The sequence below is a fragment of the Lithobates pipiens genome, unplaced genomic scaffold (genome assembly GCF_037356315.1).
Source record: "Lithobates pipiens isolate NorthernLeopardFrog02 unplaced genomic scaffold, aLitPip1_a1.2 Scaffold_13, whole genome shotgun sequence".
Lineage (NCBI taxonomy): Eukaryota > Metazoa > Chordata > Amphibia > Anura > Ranidae > Lithobates > Lithobates pipiens.
Window position 1 is genome coordinate 181,260,887 of NW_027507718.1, and position 22,409 is coordinate 181,283,295.

At 44.9% G+C, this 22,409-nt stretch overlaps 1 protein-coding gene across 3 annotated transcripts in view; it reads right to left on the reverse strand.

Annotated features, from left to right (window-relative positions):
- Positions 1–22,409, reverse strand: part of LOC143974486 (protein mono-ADP-ribosyltransferase PARP14-like) — a 197,508-nt gene that overhangs the window by 168,019 nt on the left and 7,080 nt on the right. For all 3 annotated transcript variants that reach the window (XR_013272233.1, XM_077475944.1, XM_077475943.1), the window contains exon 2: positions 10,244–10,338. Coding sequence is in view for 2 of the 3 variants with exons in the window: in XM_077475944.1 (XP_077332070.1) it covers positions 10,244–10,338 (95 nt within the window). In the remaining variant the exon portion in view is untranslated. The remainder of the gene's footprint in view (positions 1–10,243; positions 10,339–22,409) is intronic.

Below are 22,409 nucleotides of genomic sequence, written 5' to 3' on the forward strand. Positions count from 1 at the left end.
AAAACCAATCACCACCTTCAGGATTTCTAAGGGTGCAAATTTTTGATTTAACTCCTCACTACCTATCACAGTTTCGAAGGCCATAAAATGCCAAAATAGCACAAAACCCCCCCAAATGACCCCATTTTGGAAAGTAGACACCCCAAGCTATTTACTGAGAGGCATGTTGAGTCCATGGAATATTTTATATTTTGCCAAAAGTTGCGGGAAGATTACAAACTTTTTTTTTTTTTTGCACAAAGTTGTCACTAAATGATATATTGCTCACACATGCCATAGTTATATGTGGAATTGCACCCCAAAATATATTCCGCTACTTCTCCCGAGTATGGGGATACCACATGTGTGGGACTTTTTGGGAGTCTAGTCGCGCACGGCACCCCGAAAACCAATCACCACCTTCAGGATTTCTAAGGGTGCAAATTTTTGATTTAACTCCTCACTACCTATCACAGTTTCGAAGGCCATAAAATGCCAAAATAGCACAAAACCCCCCAAAATGACCCCATTTTGGAAAGTAGACACCCCAAGCTATTTACTGAAGGCATGTTGAGTCCATGGAATATTTTATATTTTGCCACAAGTTGCGGGAATATTACAAACTTTTTTTTTTTTGCACAAAGTTGTCACTAAATGATATATTGCTCACACATGCTATGGGCATATGTGAAATGACACCCCAAAATACATTCTGCTGCTTCTCCTGAGTACGGGGATACCACATGTGTGGGACTTTTTGGGAGTCTAGTCGCGCACGGCACCCCGAAAACCAATCACCACCTTCAGGATTTCTAAGGGTGCAAATTTTTGATTTAACTCCTCACTACCTATCACAGTTTCGAAGGCCATAAAATGCCAAAATAGCACAAAACCCCCCAAATGACCCCATTTTGGAAAGTAGACACCCCAAGCTATTTACTGAGAGGCATGTTGAGTCCATGGAATATTTTATATTTTGCCAAAAGTTGCGGGAAGATTACAAACTTTTTTTTTTTTTGCACAAAGTTGTCACTAAATGATATATTGCTCACACATGCTATGGGCAGAAGTCAAATTACACCCCAAAATAAATTCTGCTGCTTCTCCCGAGTACGGGGATACCACATGTGGGGGACTTTTTGGGAGCCTAGCCACGTACGGGACCCCGAAAACCAAGCACTGCCTTCCGGATTTAAATATAAAATGCTACCAAAAAACCTGTTAGCGATGGCAGGGATCAGGCCTGACTCTGCGATCGCTGCAGTTATGTGTTTAGTGTTTTGTAAGTGACAGTGATCGATCGATACTGCACTTGGGTGGGCTGGGCAGAGGGGCAAAACGCAGGTGCTAGCAGGTATCTGGGCTGATCCCGCTAACAATGCGTTTTTTTGGAACCCTAAACTGCTGGGGACGCTAGTATAGATCTGATCAGATCAGATATTGATCTGTTCAGATTCTATAGCACTACGGGAGGTGTATGCTTTGCGTGTGGGTGTTAGCGGTACTGGCACTAACCTAGCGCTGCCTGGGGCGACGCAGACCCTGACCCTAAAACCTAATTGATATCACCCGCCGGGTGATCAGGGGGTTAAACCTTTATTGGGTAATAAATGGTGGGTGCCCTGATGCTATAAAAAACAAACTAACCAGAGTCACCCGTAACACTTATACGGTGATCAGTGGTGAAAGTGTTAACTAGGGGCAATCAGGGGGTTCAAATTTTTATTAGGTAGTATATGGGGGTCCCTGGCGCTATATAAAAACCTGACGGGGAACCTAAATAACTAACTGGCTAACCAGCGTCACCAGTGACACTTATACTGTGATCGCTGGTGAAAGGGGGTGAAAGGGTTAACTAGCAGCAATCAGGGGGTTAAAACCATTATTGGGTAGTATATCGGGGTACCTAGCGCTATAAAAACCTGGCGGTGAACCTAAAAAAATAACTAGCTACCTAGCGACACTAGCGACACTGATGCAGCGATCAGAAAAATGATCGCTTAGTGACACTGGCAAAAGGGGGTGAAAGGGTTAACTAGCGGCAATCAGGGGGTTAAAACCATTATTGGGTAGTATATCGGGGTACCTAGCGCTATAAAAACCTGGCGGTGAACCTAAAAAAATAACTAGCTACCTAGCGACACATGCAGCGATCAGAAAAATGATCGCTTAGTGACACTGGCAAAAGGGGGTGAAAGGGTTAACTAGCGGCAATCAGGGGGTTAAAACCATTATTGGGTAGTATATCGGGGTACCTAGCGCTATAAAAACCTGGCGGTGAACCTAAAAAAATAACTAGCTACCTAGCGACACATGCAGCGATCAGAAAAATGATCGCTTAGTGACACTGGCAAAAGGGGGTAAAAGGGTTAACTAGCGGCAATCAGGGGGTTAAAACCATTATTGGGTAGTATATCGGGGTACCTAGCGCTATAAAAACCTGGCGGTGAACCTAAAAAAATAACTAGCTACCTAGCGACACTAGCGACACTGATGCAGCGATCAGAAAAATGATCGGTTAGTGACACTGGCAAAAGGGGGTGAAAGGGTTAACTAGCGGCAATCAGGGGGTTAAAACCATTATTGGGTAGTATATCGGGGTACCTAGCGCTATAAAAACCTGGCGGTGAACCTAAAAAAATAACTAGCTACCTAGCGACACATGCAGCGATCAGAAAAATGATCGCTTAGTGACACTGGCAAAAGGGGGTGAAAGGGTTAACTAGCGGCAATCAGGGGGTTAAAAACATTATTGGGTAGTATATCGGGGTACCTAGCGATATAAAAACCTGGCGGTGAACCTAAAAAAATAACTAGCTACCTAGCGACACATGCAGCGATCAGAAAAATGATCGCTTAGTGACACTGGCAAAAGGGGGTGAAAGGGTTAACTCTAGGGGCAATCAGGGGGTTAAATCTTTATTGGGGGGTGATAGGGGGCTACCCTGGACCTAACACTAACTGTCCTGACAGTTTTTACTGTCACAACTGACACTGAATGCATTGATCAGTAAAGAAATGATCAATGCAATCAGTGACACTGTGACTGGGGGGGGGGAGGGGGGGCGGGGGGCGATCGGGGGGGGTTTGTGTGCCTGTGTGTACCTACATGTCAGTGTAGTGTTGGTGCACACTTACTATTAGTCTTCTCCTCGTAGTCCGGTCAAAAAGACCGCCCCGAGGAGAATGACATCACTTCCTCCTTCCTGTGTAAACAATACACAGTGGGAGGAAGCTTCTCATTGGCCAGGAGCGATCCAGAGGGGGTGGCCGAAAACCAACGGCCATCCCCTCATCACGGAGCGCTCCTGGAGCGAACCGGACCGCCGTATCCAACGGGAGGGGGTCCGATCGGACCCCCCACCCGCTGGAAGGCAATCACGTACATCTACGTGATTGTGCCTGCCTGTGCCATTGTGCTGACGTACATTGGCAATACGGCGGTCCTGAAGTGGTTAAAGAAGAAGATACAGGTCTGAGAGAGCCAGAAATCTTGCTTGATTGTAGGTGACCAAATACTTATTTTCCACCATAATTTGCAAATAAATTCTTTCAAAAATCAGACAATGTGATTGTCTGGATTTGTTTCCACATTTTGTCTCTCATAGTTGAGGTATACCTATGATGACAATTACAGGCCTTTCTCATCTTTCTAAGGGGGGGAACTTGCACAATTGGTGACTGACTAAATACTTTTGTGCCCCACTGTACTTGTTACAAAGGCCCAGGATGTATGTAGAAGCTGTTTATGTTTGTGGTCAAATGCCATTTACACCTCCAGCTGTGAAAAGCCATTTTCTCAGAGAACTCTGGAAGTGATGTATAGGTGCTACATGGCCATCTGTTTATCAATGTAAGCTACAAAATGTATTTCCTGAGAAAATGCGTGGGAATGCTGAATTGCCCCCCACTTCAGAATGTATAAATTGTACCACAGCGTTCTCTGTCATTTCAGAGCAATTATTTCACCATGTACTGTTTAAGTTTGCTCCCCTGCCTATGGCCAAAACTATAGGCTTGAATATTAAATACATCTTGTTGAATGTGGTTCATGTATAGATTAAAGAATCATATTGCTTGATGTGAAATATAAAGACTATACATAAAAGATGTGCACATTCAGGGCCGGCTCACACTACTGTGTGGTGCGAGATCACATGCGATTCGCACCACACTGCAAATCACATGCGATGTCCATGTGATGCAACTCCAGCCACACAAATAGCATGGCTAAATCGCATCCTATTCAGAACTAAACTCGCACAGGACCCATGCAATCCGATTTGTGCCCGAACAGACAGCTCACAGTTTGACACGCAAGCTGAAATGGGGGTGTCACTAACAATTTATTGACACTCCCCAGCAGTTCACATATGCCAGTGTGAACTGCCATGCGAGTCGGTGCGATGCAGGAACCCGCAGTAGATTCGCAGGGCTCCCGCATCACAGCAGTGTGAACTGGGCCCCAAAGTGTATCACAAGCAATGAGCATAATACAATATCCATTGCTCTAGGACTTTTTTAAACTTTGTCTATTGGTGTGTGGGAGGACACCTCAGCTTGGACTCCCTGACTGTAAACTTCCAAAGTAAGACTTTGTTTCCCACAGTTCTGAGCCATACAATCTTTGACCAAACCACAAAATAAAGCTTTGGACCCTTTTGAGAAATCCTTGATGTGCTGATGATATTCCTTCACACTGTACAGAATGGGGAACCTCTGCGGTGCAATCCACTCCTGTTGCTATGGGAGAAAGACTGCTGGCAACATCCCCCTTAATGCTAGAGGCCGTGCCACCTAGAAGAGGTACATAATATCGACAGGCTGCTTGTTACACTTCTGTTACTCTTGGCAACTTCTTTTGTCTTCTTCTTTTTGTCTTCACATTACTCTACTCCATACTGATGTCTTCATACTCCAATGTGTACTTTTAACTGTGTGTGTGTGCCGGTTACTTACAAAACACCCCATTCAGTAACTTCAGACCAGGCAAGGACAACTTTTTAATATGCTTTACTTAGGAAAGATGCAAGTACACATTTCACAGTACAGCATTATTATTTCCTATTCCCAAACTATAACTACAGGCTTGTGTGTTGGCCCAGCATACGTGAATTGATGCAGTCCAGCAAGAATAAGTCTTTCAGAGGCATTTCATTTTTGGTATCTAAAGGCCAAAGCCCGAGTTAAGTCTCTGTTACAAACCATGACTAGCGACATTCTCCTACTCCTGTGGGTCTTTTTATCCATCTACATCCCTCACGGGCCTCACAACCCAAGATTGCACTGGAACTCCTTGTTTTTTCTCTCTCTTGTGGGCTTTCTCCTACAGAGCTGATGACGACTCCCCAGGGGGGACTCTCTGCGGTCGAACCACTGGCCCAATTCATATCACACAGGGCAAGTGGGCCACACTCAGCCAGGATCCCACCAAAAAGCCTAAAAGACTGGGCAAAGTATTAACCCCAGCCATCCCTGTCAGGACAGCGCCCACTGACTGTGTCAGCCTGCTTACAATGTGAGCCCCAGAAGCTTCTTGTAAACCTAGTCCTTTTGGGGAACACCTTCTCAGTTCAAGTTTAATGGGTTTAATGGGTTTACCATTAGGGATATCAGGTCATAGGGCTGCCACGCATACCCAGATCTATGACCCCCAAACTCAAACATGCCTGCAGCCAAAGACCCTGACAGACAAATACTGTAATAGGAAGAGTTGTCATGGACTGATCTCTGCAATCCCTATCTGTAAAAGGGGTAGAGTCATGGAGATCCCCAGACTGTATATCAACTAGCTTAAATGGGGCTACATTAAGGCCTGGTTCACACCTATGCAGGTTGCAGTTTGCATATTCCAGGTGCATTTTGCATTTTTCAATACACGGTTTGATCTATTGAAGTCTATGGAACCAAAAAACTGAAAAAAGCCCCTGGCCCTTTCAATAAAATGCACAGATGTGAATGTGACAAATAGGAAACCATGTTAAATGGACCATGTAAAGTGATTTGATTTTTAAAATGAAATCCGGGGACATAGTTTACCATTTCCCAATTTAAAAAAAAATATTTAATAAGTATATTTTCCTCAAATGATATATGTAGTGTATGTGTTTATGGGATGATTGTATGATATATATATATATATATATATATATATATATATATATATATAATTTCTCAAATTTCGTCCATGAGATTAAAAAAAATGATACCCAAAGATAACCAAATGTTAAGAAGATAAGATAGAGAAAATACTTTTCAATTAATATTTTGTATTTTATTCTTTTTATGTTCAGGGGTGCACTATGTACAGAGTGCAGAGTTCCGGGGTGTGATTTGTGCAGAGTCCAGGGGTGTGCTTTGTACAGAATTCAGGGGTGCGCTACGTACAAAGTTTAGGGGTGTGCTATGTACAGAGTGTAGAGTTCAATGGTGCGCAATGTCAGTGCAGTGGGTGAGGGAAATAACTGAAACCGATCTTTTGTGGCTCTCACTGCAGCAGCTGCAGCAGGAGATGTTAGCTTTTAGCTGTTGTAGTGAGAGCCATAAAAGATCAGTTTCAGTCAGGACTTTTTTCTCAGAGACTAGGGACGGTACTTATATCCCCCTCCCCCTTCCCCCAAAGAAACCATCTATTGCTCACCACTGCACACCTCTTTAAAGACAGGAGTTGTCAGACAAACCTGATTTCTTTTTATGAGGTGGTAAGTAAAACCTTGGACAGAGGGGTGGCGGTGGACGTGATATATTTGGATTTTGCAAAAGCATTCGATACTGTTCCGCACACACGGCTCATGTGTAAGGTAAAGTCTACAGGTTTGGAAACATCAGTTTGTAGATGGATAGAAAACTGGCTAAAAGACGAGTAGTGGTTAATGATTCTTACTCTGAATGGTCTAAGGTTATGAGTGGTGTACCCCAAGGTTCAGTGCTGGGACCCTTACTTTTTAATATCTTTATAAATGATATTGGGTCTGGGATCAAGAGTAACATTTCCGTCTTTGCAGATGACACCAAGCTATGTGGTGCAATAACGTCCTTACAGGATGTCACCAATTTACAAGCAGACCTCAATGCTCTGTCTAATTGGGCGACTATGTGGCAGATGAGGTTTAATGTTGAGAAATGTAAGGTTATGCACTTGGGGGCTAAGAATATGCATGCATCATACACGCTAGGGGGAGTACAACTGGGGGAATCCATAGTGGAGAAGGATCTGGGGGTTTTGGTAGATCATAAGCTCAATAATAGCATGCAATGCCAAGCTGCGGTTTCCAAAGCGAGCAAAGTCCTTTCTTGTATTAAGAGAGGTATGTACTCCAGAGAGAGAGATATCATTTTGCCCCTGTTCAAATCATTAGTAAGACCTCATCTGGAATATGCCGTTCAGTTTTGGGCACCAGTTCTCAAAAAGGATATCGGGGAACTGGAGAAAGTGCAGAGAAGGGCAACCAAACTGATAAGAGGCATGGAGCAACTCAGCTATGAGGAAAGATTAGAGGAACTGAATTTATTCACTCTTGATAAGAGGAGATTAAGGGGGGATTTGATCAACATGTACAAATATATAAGGGGGTCCATATAGGGAACTTGGTGTCGAGTTATTCACTTTAAAGTCAACAAAGAGGACAAGGGGGCACTCTTTACGTCTAGAGGAGAAGAGATTTCATCTCCAAATACGGAAAGGTTTCTTCACAGTAAGAGCTGTGAAAATGTGGAATAGACTCCCTGCAGAGGTGGTTATGGCCAGCTCAGTGGATTGCTTTAAGAAAGGCCTGGATTATTTCCTAAGTGTACGTAATATAACTGGGTACTAAAATTTATAGGTAAAGTTGATCCGGGGAAAATCCGATTGCCTCTCGGGGGATCAGGAAGGAATTTTTTCCCCTGCTTTAGCAAATTGGATCATGCTCTGCTGGTTTTTTTTTGCCTTCCTCTGGATCAACTGTGGGTATAGAATTGGGTATATGGGCTGGTATATGTATGTGTGTATATATGTGTATGTATATGTATGTATATATATATATATATATACATATATATAATATATATATATATATATATATATATATATATATATATATATATATATATATATATATATATATATATGTATGTATATATATATATTTATATGTGTGTATATATATATATATTTATATGTGTATATATGTATATATATGTATAGTATATTTTATATTATTTATTTTTATTTATTTTTTTTGGTTGAACTGGATGGACTTGTGTCTTTTTTCAACCTGACTAACTATGTAACTATGTAACTATGTAACTTACCTCTGCACCTACCCCTTCAATAATCACCTCTGTACCCCTGATCCACAGCTCATCTATGGTCCCCCATCCACAGCTCACCTTTTCTCCACCAGTCCACAGCTCACCTCTTTGCCCCCAGTGCACAGCTCCCCTCTTGTCCACCACTCCCCTTTTCTCCTCCAGGCCACAGCTTCCCTCTTGTCCCCCAGTCCACAGCTCCCCTCTTGTCCCCCAGTTCACAGCTCCCTTCTTGTCCCCCAGTCCACAACTCCCTTCTTGTCCCCCAGTCCACAGCTCCCCTCTTGTCTCCCAGTCCACAGCTCCCCTCTTGTCTCCCAGCCCACAGCTCCCCTCTTGTCCCCCAGTCCACAGCTCTCTTTTTCTTCTTTAGTCCACAGCTCCCCTCTAGTCCACCATTCCACTGCTCCCCTTTTCTCCCCCAGTCCACAGCTCCCCTTTTTCTCCTCCAGTCTACAACTCCCCTCTTCTCCCACAGTCCAGAATTCCCCTCTCCTCCCCCAGTCAACAACTCCCCTCTTATCACGCAGTCCACAGTTCCCCTCTTGTCTCAAAGTCCACAGCTCCCCTCTTTTCCTCCAGTCTACAACTCCCCTCTTCTCCCACAGTCCAGAATTCCCCTCTCCTCCCCCAGTCAACAACTCCCCTCTTGTCCACCAGTCCACAGCTCCTCTTTTCTCCTCCAGTCGACAGCTCCCCTATTTCTCCTCCAGTCCACAGTTCCCCTCTTGTCCCCCAGTCCACAGTTCCCCTCTCCTCCCACAGTCGCCAGTCCAACTGTGCACTACTGTCCACAGTTCACAGTTTACCTTAGCAGCTTCAACAAACCTGTAAACAACCCACCTCTGCATCTGCAGTCCACGTTTTACACCCTCAGTCAACAACTAACCTTTGCATCCGACACTACAGCTTATCCCTGTCCCCCCTCCACATTTCACTTCTACACCCCCATATCTATAACTTACCCCAATCCACAGCTCTTTTCAACACCCCATCTTTATCTCTACACATCCTGCCCTCCCCACCCATCACCAATGAACAACACCTCCAAACTCCTCATAATTGTTTCTCTGCACAACCCACCCACCCCCCCCCCCATTCTCTCGAAAACTCTTACCTCTGCAAAAATAACAATCCCCCATTAAGCCCCCCACCACTTTCAGCTCCGCACAACACCCCCAACCCACCTTTTCCCTCATAGCTCTTGCCTGTCCAACCCTCCCCCCCAGCTCTTACCTATTCACAATCCTCCTCCCTAATCCACAGCTCTCACCTCTTTACAAATCCACCCACCCCTAGCTGTCACCGCTGCAGTACACCTCCAACCTCCCCACATCTGCCCATTTCTCTGCAAAACCACCCCCCAATGCTTCCCTTTGCAGCTCTCTCACAGCTTCACAGTGATGCAGCCGCTGTGATACATGTCTGACAGGTGGGGACAAAAGTCGAGGACACCCATCAACACATGCCCTGCCCGATACCCAGAGCTAGTACACAGAAGCAAGTAGAGGAAGTGGTGAGCAGTGCAAAAACTTCCTCTACCGCTGTGTCAGTTTGCAGAGGACAGAGCTGTCAGACGTTCTAGATAAAAATAATTTTTACTGGCAATTTATCCAAAACGAACTCTGCCACAGTAAATGTTTACCTTGCTAATTAAACAAAATCTGCAAAGGATATGTACTAATGTTTTAATCAGCAAGGCATACTTTCCTGTGGCAGGGTGAGCTTTGGACAAATTCTCAGATTTTTTTTCAGTTATTTTCTTTTTCTCAGTTGGCAAGCACCCAAATTTAAGTGGAAATCCATTAAGTGATCCTTGATAAAGCAGGATGAATAAAAATCTCAATCAATTTTATAAATTGTTCAAGCAATATGCTATATGTTTGTCTCTTTACCTTGGTTTCAGGGACAGCTATATTTTCCTGCAGATACCAATTAGATTTTCTAGTAAAATTTTAAGTAAAAAGTACTATACCTTTTCCTGATTGCCATCTGCTTCCATTGTGAAATCTATCACTTCCCCACAAAAGTCTTTCTTGTGATCTGCATAATTTAGGACTCTCTCCATCACTATCATGCAAACAAAAAGGTATAGTCAATATACAATGATGATTTTTTTTTTTTTTCACCAACAGTCTCAATTAGTCTGGCATTAATTACTCTACCACACTGGATACCCTGGATTTCCTTCAGATATTTCCTGTATTTTGCATTTCACTGAGTGCAAGATTTTAGGCTTACCAAGATGCTTTGGAGAAATGTATGACAGAAGGGAAGGTGATTAATGTAATATATTTATTCTACTACTCAATTAGTACAACTGTTCTTTGTAATAGAGTATAATTCTATTCAATATATTTTAAAGCTAAATTATAGGTATGTATATTTTTGTATAGTTACAAAAGTCCAGGATCAATGTAAGTATGTATGTGTAGCAGCTGCCCTGCATCTCCCGTGGCCATGCCAAGCTGACTCTCACTAAGACCCCTTTCACATGGGGCCGGGGGGCGGTGCCGGTGGTAAAAGCTGCGATTTTTAGCAGTGCTTCACCACCAACTTCTTGCCGTTATGCAGCCACTAGTGAGGCGCTTTTATCCACCCGCTAGCAGCCGAGAAAGAGTTAAAACCACTGCAAAGTGCTGCTGCAGCAGCGCTATGTTGGCGGTATAGCCACGCTGCCCCACTGATTTCAATGGGTAGGAGCGGTGAAGGAGCGGTGCATACACTGCTCCTTCACCCTCCAAAGATGCTGCTAGCAAGACTTTTTTTTACCATCCTGCCAGCGCACTACTCCAGCGCCAAAGCCCTCTGCACTTTCAGGGCACTTTGCAGGTGCTATTTTTAGTGCTGTAGCGCCTGCAAAGCACCCCAGTGTGAAAGGGGTCTTAAGGGGTCTTAATTTCCCCCTTTCTCTCCTCTTCTCACTGTGCAGAGAGACTCCCACACACAGCTGCTCACTCTGCATCCTCCCCTGCTTCCTCATTAGCAGGGAGAAGGGAGACAATACACAGCCACCTGAACTGCACCAACACATTGTGCAACATGTAGTCCCTAACACAATCGGTCCAGTGGTTTCCTGTGGGAACAGGACTACACATTCTCTGGCAAGGAGATAAGTGAGGACTCCATGTTTTCTGACTGAGAGCTGGAGAGACACAGCACGAGGCAGGGGAAGACAGGACCAGAGGGGCTGCTGTAATCCTCACCATGTGCTGATCCTTCCACAGCTCCAGAATACTTCCAAGTACACTTTGTTTATCCTATTTCCAAGTGCACTCTGTTTATCCTGCTCAACAGGACATCAAGTGCACCAATGCCAGGCTAGCCGAAGGACCTTTTTGCTATCCTTTCAATATAAGTGATATAGTAATCATGGTGATTATTCCGAAGGAAGAAGTCTTACATTTATTCTTAAAGTGATAATTTGCCGTGAGGTCTTTTGCTTCATCTGTTCATTGCCTGGGTCTGTGATTTCAGTATGGTATGTATGGGTCTTCAATAAGTATACCTTCTGGCTTACCACAGTTTGTTTTTCTTTTCTACTGCTGTGTTTTGCACTAACACTGCTTACTAAGTGTGCAAGAGGATTTGGGACTGTTCTTGGGGTTGAGAGGCAAAGTATGGAACCAAACATACTTAAGCAGCTCCTTGGGGGGGAAGGGGGGGACCTGGAAGATCCAAGTGGAAGCCAGAATTCACTGAGTTAGACACTGCTACTACAGCACTAGCTTCTGGGTCCCATGCTGGGCAGCTGCCCTGCTGCTTAGTGAACACAGGAAGTCCCTAATTTGCCACAGGTGACACAGGTGCCCTTCAGGGAACACTATGACTTTTACTAAAGAATGTAAAGCATTCTCTGATTGGACAAGGTGAAGAGGAAGGATTGTGATGTCATCATCTCCACCTTTTCCAATAAGAATGCTTTTAAACCATTAAGAAAATGCAAAGTGCACCAGAGGAAAAGTTTACTGTTCATTTCTGAATTGTTAATGTAGCGCCTTAGAATTACTATGCATCCTATATCCAGACAGGGCCATCTTTAAGGCAGGGCAAAAGGGGCAGCTGCCCTGGGCCCTGCCATTGTTGTGGTGCCCAAAGCAGCTGCCTCATACTTGCCAACTATCCCAGTTTAAATTCCCTTGTCCTTTGTATTTTTTGTCCTGTGCTGTGTCCCAATATCTCAGTGTGAAGTGCTGGTACTAGTGCTACCCAGCTCTGCCCTATTGTTGTGTACAGATGACTCACCTGCAAACCCTGTGTTTTATATGTAAATAACCGGCAGTCATATGTAAATAGAGGCAGCATTAGCAAGTAAATAGCTGCGGCCCGCGGCATTGATATGTAAATAAAGGCGGTAGTCATATGTATATCATGCTCCCCTGCAGTGAAGAGATGGTGTGCTGTAACCTCTAGCAACCAATCAGTGAGAAGTATTACTGTACAGTAATCTCTAGCAACCAATTAACAAGCAGAAACCTCTAGCAACTAATCAGTGAGCCGTAATGTGTGCTGTAACCTCTAGCAACCAGTCAGTAAGCAGTAATGATATGCTGTAACTGCTGACAACCAATCACAATTGCTGCCTGATCTGATACAGTAAACTGATTTTAAGTCTAGCTATTATTTATTGTATGTCTCAGAGCAGGTGGAAAGTGAAATTGCATTGGGGGAGGGAGCCCGAGAAAATTTTTGCCCAGGGTCCAATCAGTATTAAAGACGGCCCTGTATCCAGAGACCCTCAATAAGGTCCAAGGTGGGCTGCCTCCCAATAAGATTAATAGTGTGCCTGATCACACTGAACTGGATGGACTTGTGTCTTTTTTCAACCTGACTAACTATGTAACTATGTAACAGCAAGTACCCATTTGGATTGACAGGCCATACCTCCGGTTGAGGTCTTACTCTGCATCTTTTTTACAAAGTAAAAATGTCTATACAGTAAGTTGGCTTTTCTGTTCCCACTTCCACTCTGTATCTTTATTATATTGTAAGACATATTTTCTATTTCACGTGTACACTGTGGAAATGAATAAATATCTATGGTTAAGGAAAAAAGAAAATGCAAAGTGTTCTCTGAATGGCACCCGAGCAACCTCCTGTGCTCAATAAGTAGAAAGGCAGCCACTCTCCATGGGAAACTAGCAAATAAGCTAGCATGATCACTGTAGTAGCAGTGCCTGCTACAGACATTTCCAGCTTCCATGTGAATCTTACAGGTATGACATATGCATGCTTACATTGGTCCAAGCAGGGCCAATGTAACTATGCAAAAATATGCTTGCCTGGAATTCAGCATTAATTATGCATTAAATGTATAATTTACATGTGCATATTCTATCATGTTTTAGGGGAATGATCACCATCATTTCTTTTTGATGCAAAAACTTGGGCATTCTAGACTGATTGACATGTTACCCCACATTATAACAATCATTATCCTTATTTCTGTGTCTCTGTGATCAGGATTGCATGACATTGCCTTCTTTATGTATATCTGTATTTAATATACATCTTTCTTATGCATGTAAATGAAAAGTGTAATAAATAACGACAAACTATGCTAACTTAATATTTTCTACATCATAACAAAAAGAAGCAGGTGGGCTACTAAGGCAAATGAATATGTGCGGATATTACCTTATCTAGAAGTATTCAAAGTGGCTAAAGTAACTAACATTATAATATCATTCACCAAAATAAGCAAAGAGCGGATTTTAATTGTTGAACTGGTATCTTCTGTTTATTTTTAAACTTCATTCCGGTGGTAGGGACCTGACTTGCTGGTTAGAAGCTAAACAGTGGGAACCTTGAGTGGAAAATTTTAAATAATGCATTTAGGTGGCAAAAATATGAATGCAATCTACTCACTAGGGGGTGAACCTCTTGGGGAATCTAGGATGGAAAAGGACCTGGGGGTCCTAGTAGATGATAGGCTCAGCAATAGCATGCAATGCCAAGCTGCTGCTAACAAAGCCAACAGAATATTGGCATGCATTAAAAAGGAGATCAACTCCAGACATAAAACGATAATTCTCCAGCTCTACAAGACTCTGGTCTGGCCGCACCTGGAGTATGCTGTCCAGTTCTGGGCACCAGGAAGGTTGCACTGGAAATGGAGCGAGTATAAAGAAGGGAAACAACACTAATAAAGGGTCTCAAGGATATTAGTTATGAGCAAAGGTTGTGAGCACTGAACTTATTCTCTCTGGAGAAGAGATGCTTAATAGGGGATATGATTTCAATATACAAATACTATACTGGTAACCCCACATATAAAACTTTTTCGCGGAAGGGAGTTTAGTAAGACACGTGGCCACTCACTAAAATTAGAAAAAAAGAGGTTTAACCTTAAACTAAGTAGAGGGTTCTTTATTGTAAGAGTGACAAGGATGTGAAATTTCCTTCCACAGGCGGTGGTATCAGTGGGGGGGGCGCTGGGCGGCATCAATTGTATCAAAAAAGCTATTACCGTATATACTCGAGTATAAGCCGAGATTTTCAGCCTCTTTTTTGAGGCTGAAAGTGCCCCCCTCGGCTTATACTCGAGTCATCGCTGTCTGTCTGCCCGATCAGCGTGTCGAGCAGACAGACAGCGGCCATTCTAGGATTCAAAGGCCGCGCCTCCGTCTCCGCCTTCGCCTGTGATAGGCGGAACACTGAATTTCCCAGCAGTCTGTGTTCCGCCTATCACGGACGTCCTCTCATCCTCGTCCGTAGTATGAGGATGAGCGGACGTCCATGATAGGCGGACCACTGACTGCTGGGAAATTGAGTGTTCCGCCTATCACGGACATCCGATAGGCGGAACACTCAATTTCCCAGCAGTCAGTGGGAAATTGAGTGTTCCGCCTATCACCGACGGAGGCGCGGCTTTTGAATCCTAGAATGGCCACCGACGAAGAGCTGCGGGACGGGCCGGGACGCAGGCCGGGACGGGACGCAGGCCGGGACGCAGGCCGGGACGGGACGCAGGCCGGGACGGGACGCAGGCCGGGACGGGACGCAGGCCGGGACGGACACAGGCTGGACGGACACAGGCTGGACGGACACAGGCAGGCTGGACACAGGTAGGCTGCACGGACACACACACACACACACACACACACACACACACGGATGCATGCACACACAGGGATGGATGGACACACACGGATGCATGGACACACACACACACACACACACACGGATGCATGCACACACACAGGGATGGATGGACACACACACACACGGATGCATGGACACACACACACACGGATGCATGGACATACACACACACACACACGGATGCATGGACACACACACACACGGATGCATGGACACACACAGGGATGGACGACACACAGGGATGGACAGGCATGTCTCACCCTCGGCTTATACACGAGTCAATAATTTTTTCCAGTTTTTTGGGGGTAAATTGGGGACCTCGGCTTATATTCGGGTCGGCCTATACTCGAGTATATACGGTAGATAAGCACCTGAACGACCGCAACATACAGGGATATAAAATGCAATACTGACCTATAATCACACACATAGGTTGGACTTGATGGACTTTTGTCTTTTTTCAACCATACTTACTATTTAACTATGACACACCGATACTGTGTTCTCTGTGTACTGTGTTTATCTCTGTGAAACACTACGCTTCCGGGTTCAGTGCTGGGCAAATGCTCTCCTGCTTAGTGAACGCAGTAAGTCACTCATTTGGCACAGGTGCCATGCAGGAAACACTGAAGGGTGCTGTGCAAAAAAAAAAAAGTCTCCATAATCCATAATAGACCCTTATTCTAGATTTTTAATGGGGTACCCCATGCAAAAAGTGGAAATGAAAATCGACACCAGACCCTTATCAAAGCATGCAGCCTGCCTGGCAAGGAAAGCAGGGGCAATAAACATGTGCCCCTCCAATCCTGAACCATACCAGGCGACATGTCCTCAATATAAGATGGCTACCTGCAACCCCTACCTTGTGGGGGGGGGGGACCTGACAAAGCACCTTGTCTGCATGTTGATGCATGTTGATGTGGTAAAAGGCCTTTCCCCATACCCCTGGCCCAGTGTTTGGGGGGGGGGGGGATGATCAGAATCTGGGATCCATATTGTCTGTTTTTTCCTGGGCTCCCCCTCAAAATTTATATTAGACCATTATCAAGGATAAAAGTTTGGTGTGATTCGTTCTACTTTAATGTGTATTGCAGTAAGGCAGCCTGCTATTTTGAATGGGCTGCTTAATGCACTGCAATACAGATATGTCAAGATACTTTTGATGAATTAAATTGCAGCACACCAATGCATGTAGTGTTATTGCAGCACACTGGAATGAACAAGCCATTAATATGAAGGCTGACATTGCTGACCTCTCCTTAAAATTCTGTTCACCTCGCTGCCAGCCTTGTCGAGTAGCTTTAGTATTTTCAGATCCTCTAACTTAAAATAAAGCTTTGATATCAGAAGATTTGGACCTCGCATTAGGATCTACATTTTGCAATCACGTGTTATGTAGGGTTGCCACCTCATCCCTTTAAACTGGAACACATATTAAATACACAGGTTCTATGGCTGATTTAAGCTGGTAATTAAACTCACTTGGTGCCTTATCTGCATTAAATTAGCCTCAGAACCTGTGTAATTCATATGTGTTTGGCTTTATAGGTAAATTTGATCCAGGGAAAAAACGATTGCCTCTCAGGATCAGGAAGGCATTTTTTCCTCTGCTGTAGCAAATTGGAGCATGCTTTGCTGGGGTTTTTCACCTTCCTCTGCATTGACTGTTGGTGAAGGATTGTGTATATGGGATTGTATGATATATATATATATATATATATATATATATATATATATATATATATATATATAACTTTTATTTTTATTTTTGGTTAAACTAGATGGACTTGTGTCTTTTTTTTCAACCTGACTAACTATGTTACTCTGTAAAGGGATGAGGTGGCAACCCTAGTGTTATGCAAAGTGAGGTAGAAACCTTCAGCATGTAGAGATTGCAATACAGAAGTTCACAAATAAAAAAAGTCTGTCATTTTTTATTTTTTCACAATTCCCCTGCTTAATGTAAAAAAAACACATTGATATTGACATAGCTGTGAACTAGCCACATACTAACAAATGGCATTTTATATTTTCATGTAGGATTCAGACAGGTATGATTGGCTAGAATTGGGCTACAAAATGGAAAATTTATATCAAATACTTACCGTAATTTTCCTTTCCTGATGGACTCCATGGCAGCCTACGTATGGGTTAATCCCCGCCTCTCATACCTCATAGGACCCCACTCCCATAAATCTTTGCTTCTAGCCAGAGACTGTGTTCCGTAACTTAGCCTACTCCAGCAAACGGGAGGGAACTCCTGCTGCCATGGAGTCCATCAGGAAAGGAAAATTACGGTAAGTATTTGATATAAATTTTCCATTTTCCTGACAGACTCCATGGCAGCCTACGTATGGGAAATAACTAGCCATACACACCCGAGTGGGCAATTGCTGGACAAAGAAAAAAAAAGGTTTAATTGGCACCGTCAACAGATAAGACATTCAAACCAAAATTAACCGAAGACAAGGACGCTGGTTCTACACAATAGTGCGTGATAAATGTATTGATTGACGACCATGAGGCCGCTTTACAAATCACTTCTGGAGAAACGTGACGGGCAGCCGCCCAGGATGTAGAAACGCTCCTAGTAGAATGAGCTGTCACTGCTTCTGGAGGAGCCAAGCCCCTAGCCTTATAAGCCCCTTGGATGGCCTGAACGATCCAAGCTGCGATAGTTCGGGAAGAAGCACGTAAACCCTTATTCTTTCCGTAGAAAAGGATGAACAGACGATCAGATTTCCGGAAAGGAGCTGTGGCTTTCAAATATTGTTTCAAAGCATCCCCAACGTCCAAAGGATGAATACCAGAATCTTCAGAGGCCTGAAAGATTGGAAGGACAATCTCCTGATTTTCATGAAAAACGGATGACACCTTCGGATTTGACCCTAACATAGGGATCAAAACTGCTTGATCAGGGAAGAAAGTGAGAAACGGCTCCTTGCAGCCCAGAGAACTGATCTCCGAAACCCTCTTGGCTGACGTAATGGCTACTAAGAAGGCAGTTTTACAAGAAAGTTCTTTAATAGATACTTGATCCCCATGATGTAAATCTTTCTCTGAAAAGTAATCCAGGACAAAGGGGAGATCCCACTTAGAAAACCTCGGTTTCCTCTGAGGTCTGAGCCTCATTGCTCCCTTGCTCCCTTGAAGAACTGTTTTGTGAGAGGGTGCTTGGCCCAGGAGACACCTGAAAAGGCAGATATTGCGGAAACTTGGACCCGCAAGGAGCTCACCGATAAGGACAAGTCCAGGCCTGTCTGAAGAAAGCCAATAACATCCCTTATCTTCGGGTCTTTACACGAACCGTTGGTTGTGGACACATAGTCTGCAAATTTTGACCAAATTCTCTGATAGACCCTGTTGGTACCTGGTCTTCTAGCATTCAGTAAAGTAGCGATTGCCGTGTCGGGACAACCTAACGCTTCCAGCCTTTCCCTTTTAAAAACCATGCCATCAGATGGAGCTGGGATGGACATGGGTGAAGAGTCGTTCCCTGTGACAAGAGATCCGGTCTGGAGGGCAGAGGAACTGGGTCCTGGAAACTGAGCTGCCACAAGAGTGGGAACCACGGCCTGTTGGGCCAATACGGAAGAACCGCTATTACTTTGACCTCTTCCCACCTGAGCTTCGCCAGAAATCGGAGAATGATCGGAGTCGGGGGAAAGGCATAAGCCTTGTGGAATCTCCACTGGTCCGTCAGGGCATCCACCCCCCCGAAGGCCTGAGGGCAACAACACTTTGTGTAATATTTCTCCAGTTTGAAATTGCACGGGGAGGCAAACAGGTCCACTTCCGGTAGGATCCCCAGAGACAGAATCCAATCGAATACCTCGCTGTGGAGAGACCATTCGTTGTTGTCCAGGGAGAATCTTGAAAGAAAATCTGCCTGGACATTTTGAACTCCTGGTAGATAAACCGCCGTCAGATCCGTCAGATTGAACGGGGCCCAGGACATAATCGGGCTTACTTCCCTCAGTAAAGAGAGACTGCGAGTACCCCCCTGTCTCTTGACGTAGGATACAGCTGTTGTATTGTCCATTCGAAGGAGAACTAAAGCTCCTGACGTCAGGTGAAGAAAGGCTTGCAGTGCTTGGAAGGCGGCTCGTAGTTCCAGCACGTTCGATACCACGCTCTGGGCAGGGAAATCCCAACTGCCTTGGGCTACTTCCGAGAGACAGAGAGCACCCCAACCTCTGCTGCTGGCATCCGTTGTCACTGTGACCCAGGAAACAGGTGCTATGGAATGACAATGAAGAAGATTTTTCTGCTGTAGCCACCAAGGGAGACTCTGCCGCATGGAAGGGGTTATCTGGACGAGATGATCTCGAGCCCTTGGATCCCACTGTTGGAGGAACCCTTTCTGAAAGGGACGCATCTTCCATTGTGCCCACTTCACCATAGGGGCTGTGGCTACCATAGTGTCGATTATCTTTTGACATTGAGAGACCCTGAGGAGAGACGATGACATTGCAAGCCGAATCCTGTTTCGGATCACCGGAATTTTCTTCAGGGGTAAGGAGATGGTGCTCATTACCGTATTGAACTGGGCTCCGAGAAAGATTAGAGACTGTGTTGGCTCTAGATGGCTCTTCTCCTTGTTCAGGAGCCAGCCGAACTCCGTTAGGGTAGAAATAACCTGTTCTCGATGAGACAACAGTTGCTCTTTGTCTTGAGAAAGTAGGAGCAGATCGTCCAGGTAGTGATGTAACCGGATGCGTCTGATCCTGATTAAAGCCACGACCGCCAGTAAGTGTTTTGAAAATACTTGAGGCGAAGTGGAGAGCCCGAACGGGAGACATGTAAACTGAAGATGCACCTGATCTACTGCAAACCTGAGGTACTTCTGGTAATCTTCTGCAATCGGTACGTGGAAATAGGCATCCTTGAGGTCTATTGAGATAAGCCAGTCGCCTGGTTGAATAGCCTGGCGTATTGTCAGTAGAGACTCCATTTTGAATTTTTCCTTTTTTATGAAGGAGTTTAGATGTGTCAGATCGATGACCGGTCTCCAGGAGCCATTCTTTTTGAGGACCATGAAAAGAGGGGAGTAAACTCCTTGAAACCTTTCCTCGGCTGGAACCGGGATGGCGGCTCCTTGAGCCATCAATGATTCTGTGTATGATACGAGAATCTGTCTTTTTTTCTTCTGAATGAGGAACAACCGTTGGGATAAACTGGTGAATGGGTGGATTGTTGAAGACCCATGAATGTCCTGAGGAGACCGTTTTGATGGTCCAGTAGTCCTGAATCGAGACTGCCCAGACATGCTGAAAACGGAGTAAACGAGCCCCGACTTGCTCCGTCTGGACAGACCCCATATAAAAAAGGACTTCGAAGCCTCCCGACCACCAGAAGAAGAGGCTTTTGAGGACTTTTGACCTGAAGGCTGGCTTCTTTTCCAGTTTTTCCTAAACTCGCGTCCAGGTCTGTAACGACGTGCGTCCCTAGCACGTTCCAGTTCTTGCCTGGAGAGAACACTTCTCTGACTCATGAGGCGGCGATCCTGGGGCAGAAAACCCGATTTACCCCGGTAGCACGGGTAATAGCTGAGTCAAGCTTGTTCCCAAAGAGGGAAGATCCCTCGAAAGGAATTTTACACCATGCCTGCTTAGAGGCAGGATCCGCAACCCATGGGCGCAACCACAGGGCACGTTTTGCCGTGACCGAAGAGAGCATTACACAAGCTACCAGACGGATTATGTCAAGGGATGCCTCCCCCAGGAACGCCGAGGCCATCTTCAGTTCATGCACTGGTGAGCTTTTGACCAGCTCTTCAGAAATGCTTCCTAAGGTCGTACCTATATCATCAGTCCATGATTCCATGGCCTTAGATAACGCAGCAAGGGCTAGGGCTGGTTTACAAGCCATGCCTGCAGTAATGTAGATGCGCTTGAGGTCTGTATCTATCTTCCTTTCCAGACCATCTTTGAAGAAAACTGAATCTTCCAGAGGGAGAGTAACATGCCTCACCAACCTCATCAAAGCGGCATCAATAAGAGGGGCCGACTCAAGATGTTTGACCTCATCGCTCTTGAAAGGATACATTTTTGCTACCTTAGAGATCAAGGAATTTTTCCTCTCAACCTTGTTCCACTCATCAGAAATAATTTCACCAAGTTCTTCCAAAAAAGGAAAATTTGGGCGGTCTTTCTTGAGATGCTTGAAGTATTTCCTCTGCTTAGAGGGAGCTTCCACTGGTTCATCCCATTTTAAAGCATCTTTGACTGCTCTAACCAGGAACGGAACCTGAGAAAATTCAAAACCTGCGCCAGGTTCATCCGTCTCCACCTCGCTATCGGAGGATCCACTAATAGAAAGACTGTGATGAGAGGGACCTGGAGCCTCAGGATCAACCACCTCAGTAACTAGGGCTGGGAGCGAAGGAGGATTGGAAGTATGGCTGGAATCCGACTTGTTCATGGATTCTTGGATCACCTTCCTGACCAGAGCCTCCACATGCTGATCTTCAGATCCTCTTTCCTTCATAGCCCGAGAGTAACATAACTTGCAGAGAGATTTACCCTCTGGGACCTGAGTTTTACAACCCCAGCAAGTCCTTTCCACAGGACGGCTGGAATGGCGATAAGAATGGTGTCCAGAACCAGACTTTGAGCCTTCCTTCCTATGTCTGGAGGATGATCCGGTATGTCTAGTGCTTGAAGACGAATGATGGCGTTGTGACCTAGACTTGTCACTATCACTGTGTGCCAAGACTTGAGATTCAGACCTAGAGGGGCTGAAAAAAAAGAGTATAAATGGTTAACTTGCTCCAGAAACCCAAATACAAACAGGCAGAGGGAAAAAAAATTCCATCCTACCTGTGGCATTAGGGTTGGCCACTAGGGGGCGGTGACACATCCATCGCAGCTGAGATTTAAAGCGGGAGTCCACCGGGACTCCGCGTTTTTTTTTTTTTTTTTAAAAGCCAGCAGCTACAAATACTGCAGCTGCTGACTTTTAAATAGTGACACTTACCTGTCCAGCGCGCCCGCGATGTCGGCACCCGAAGCCGATCGCTCGCTCGGCTGCCGGGT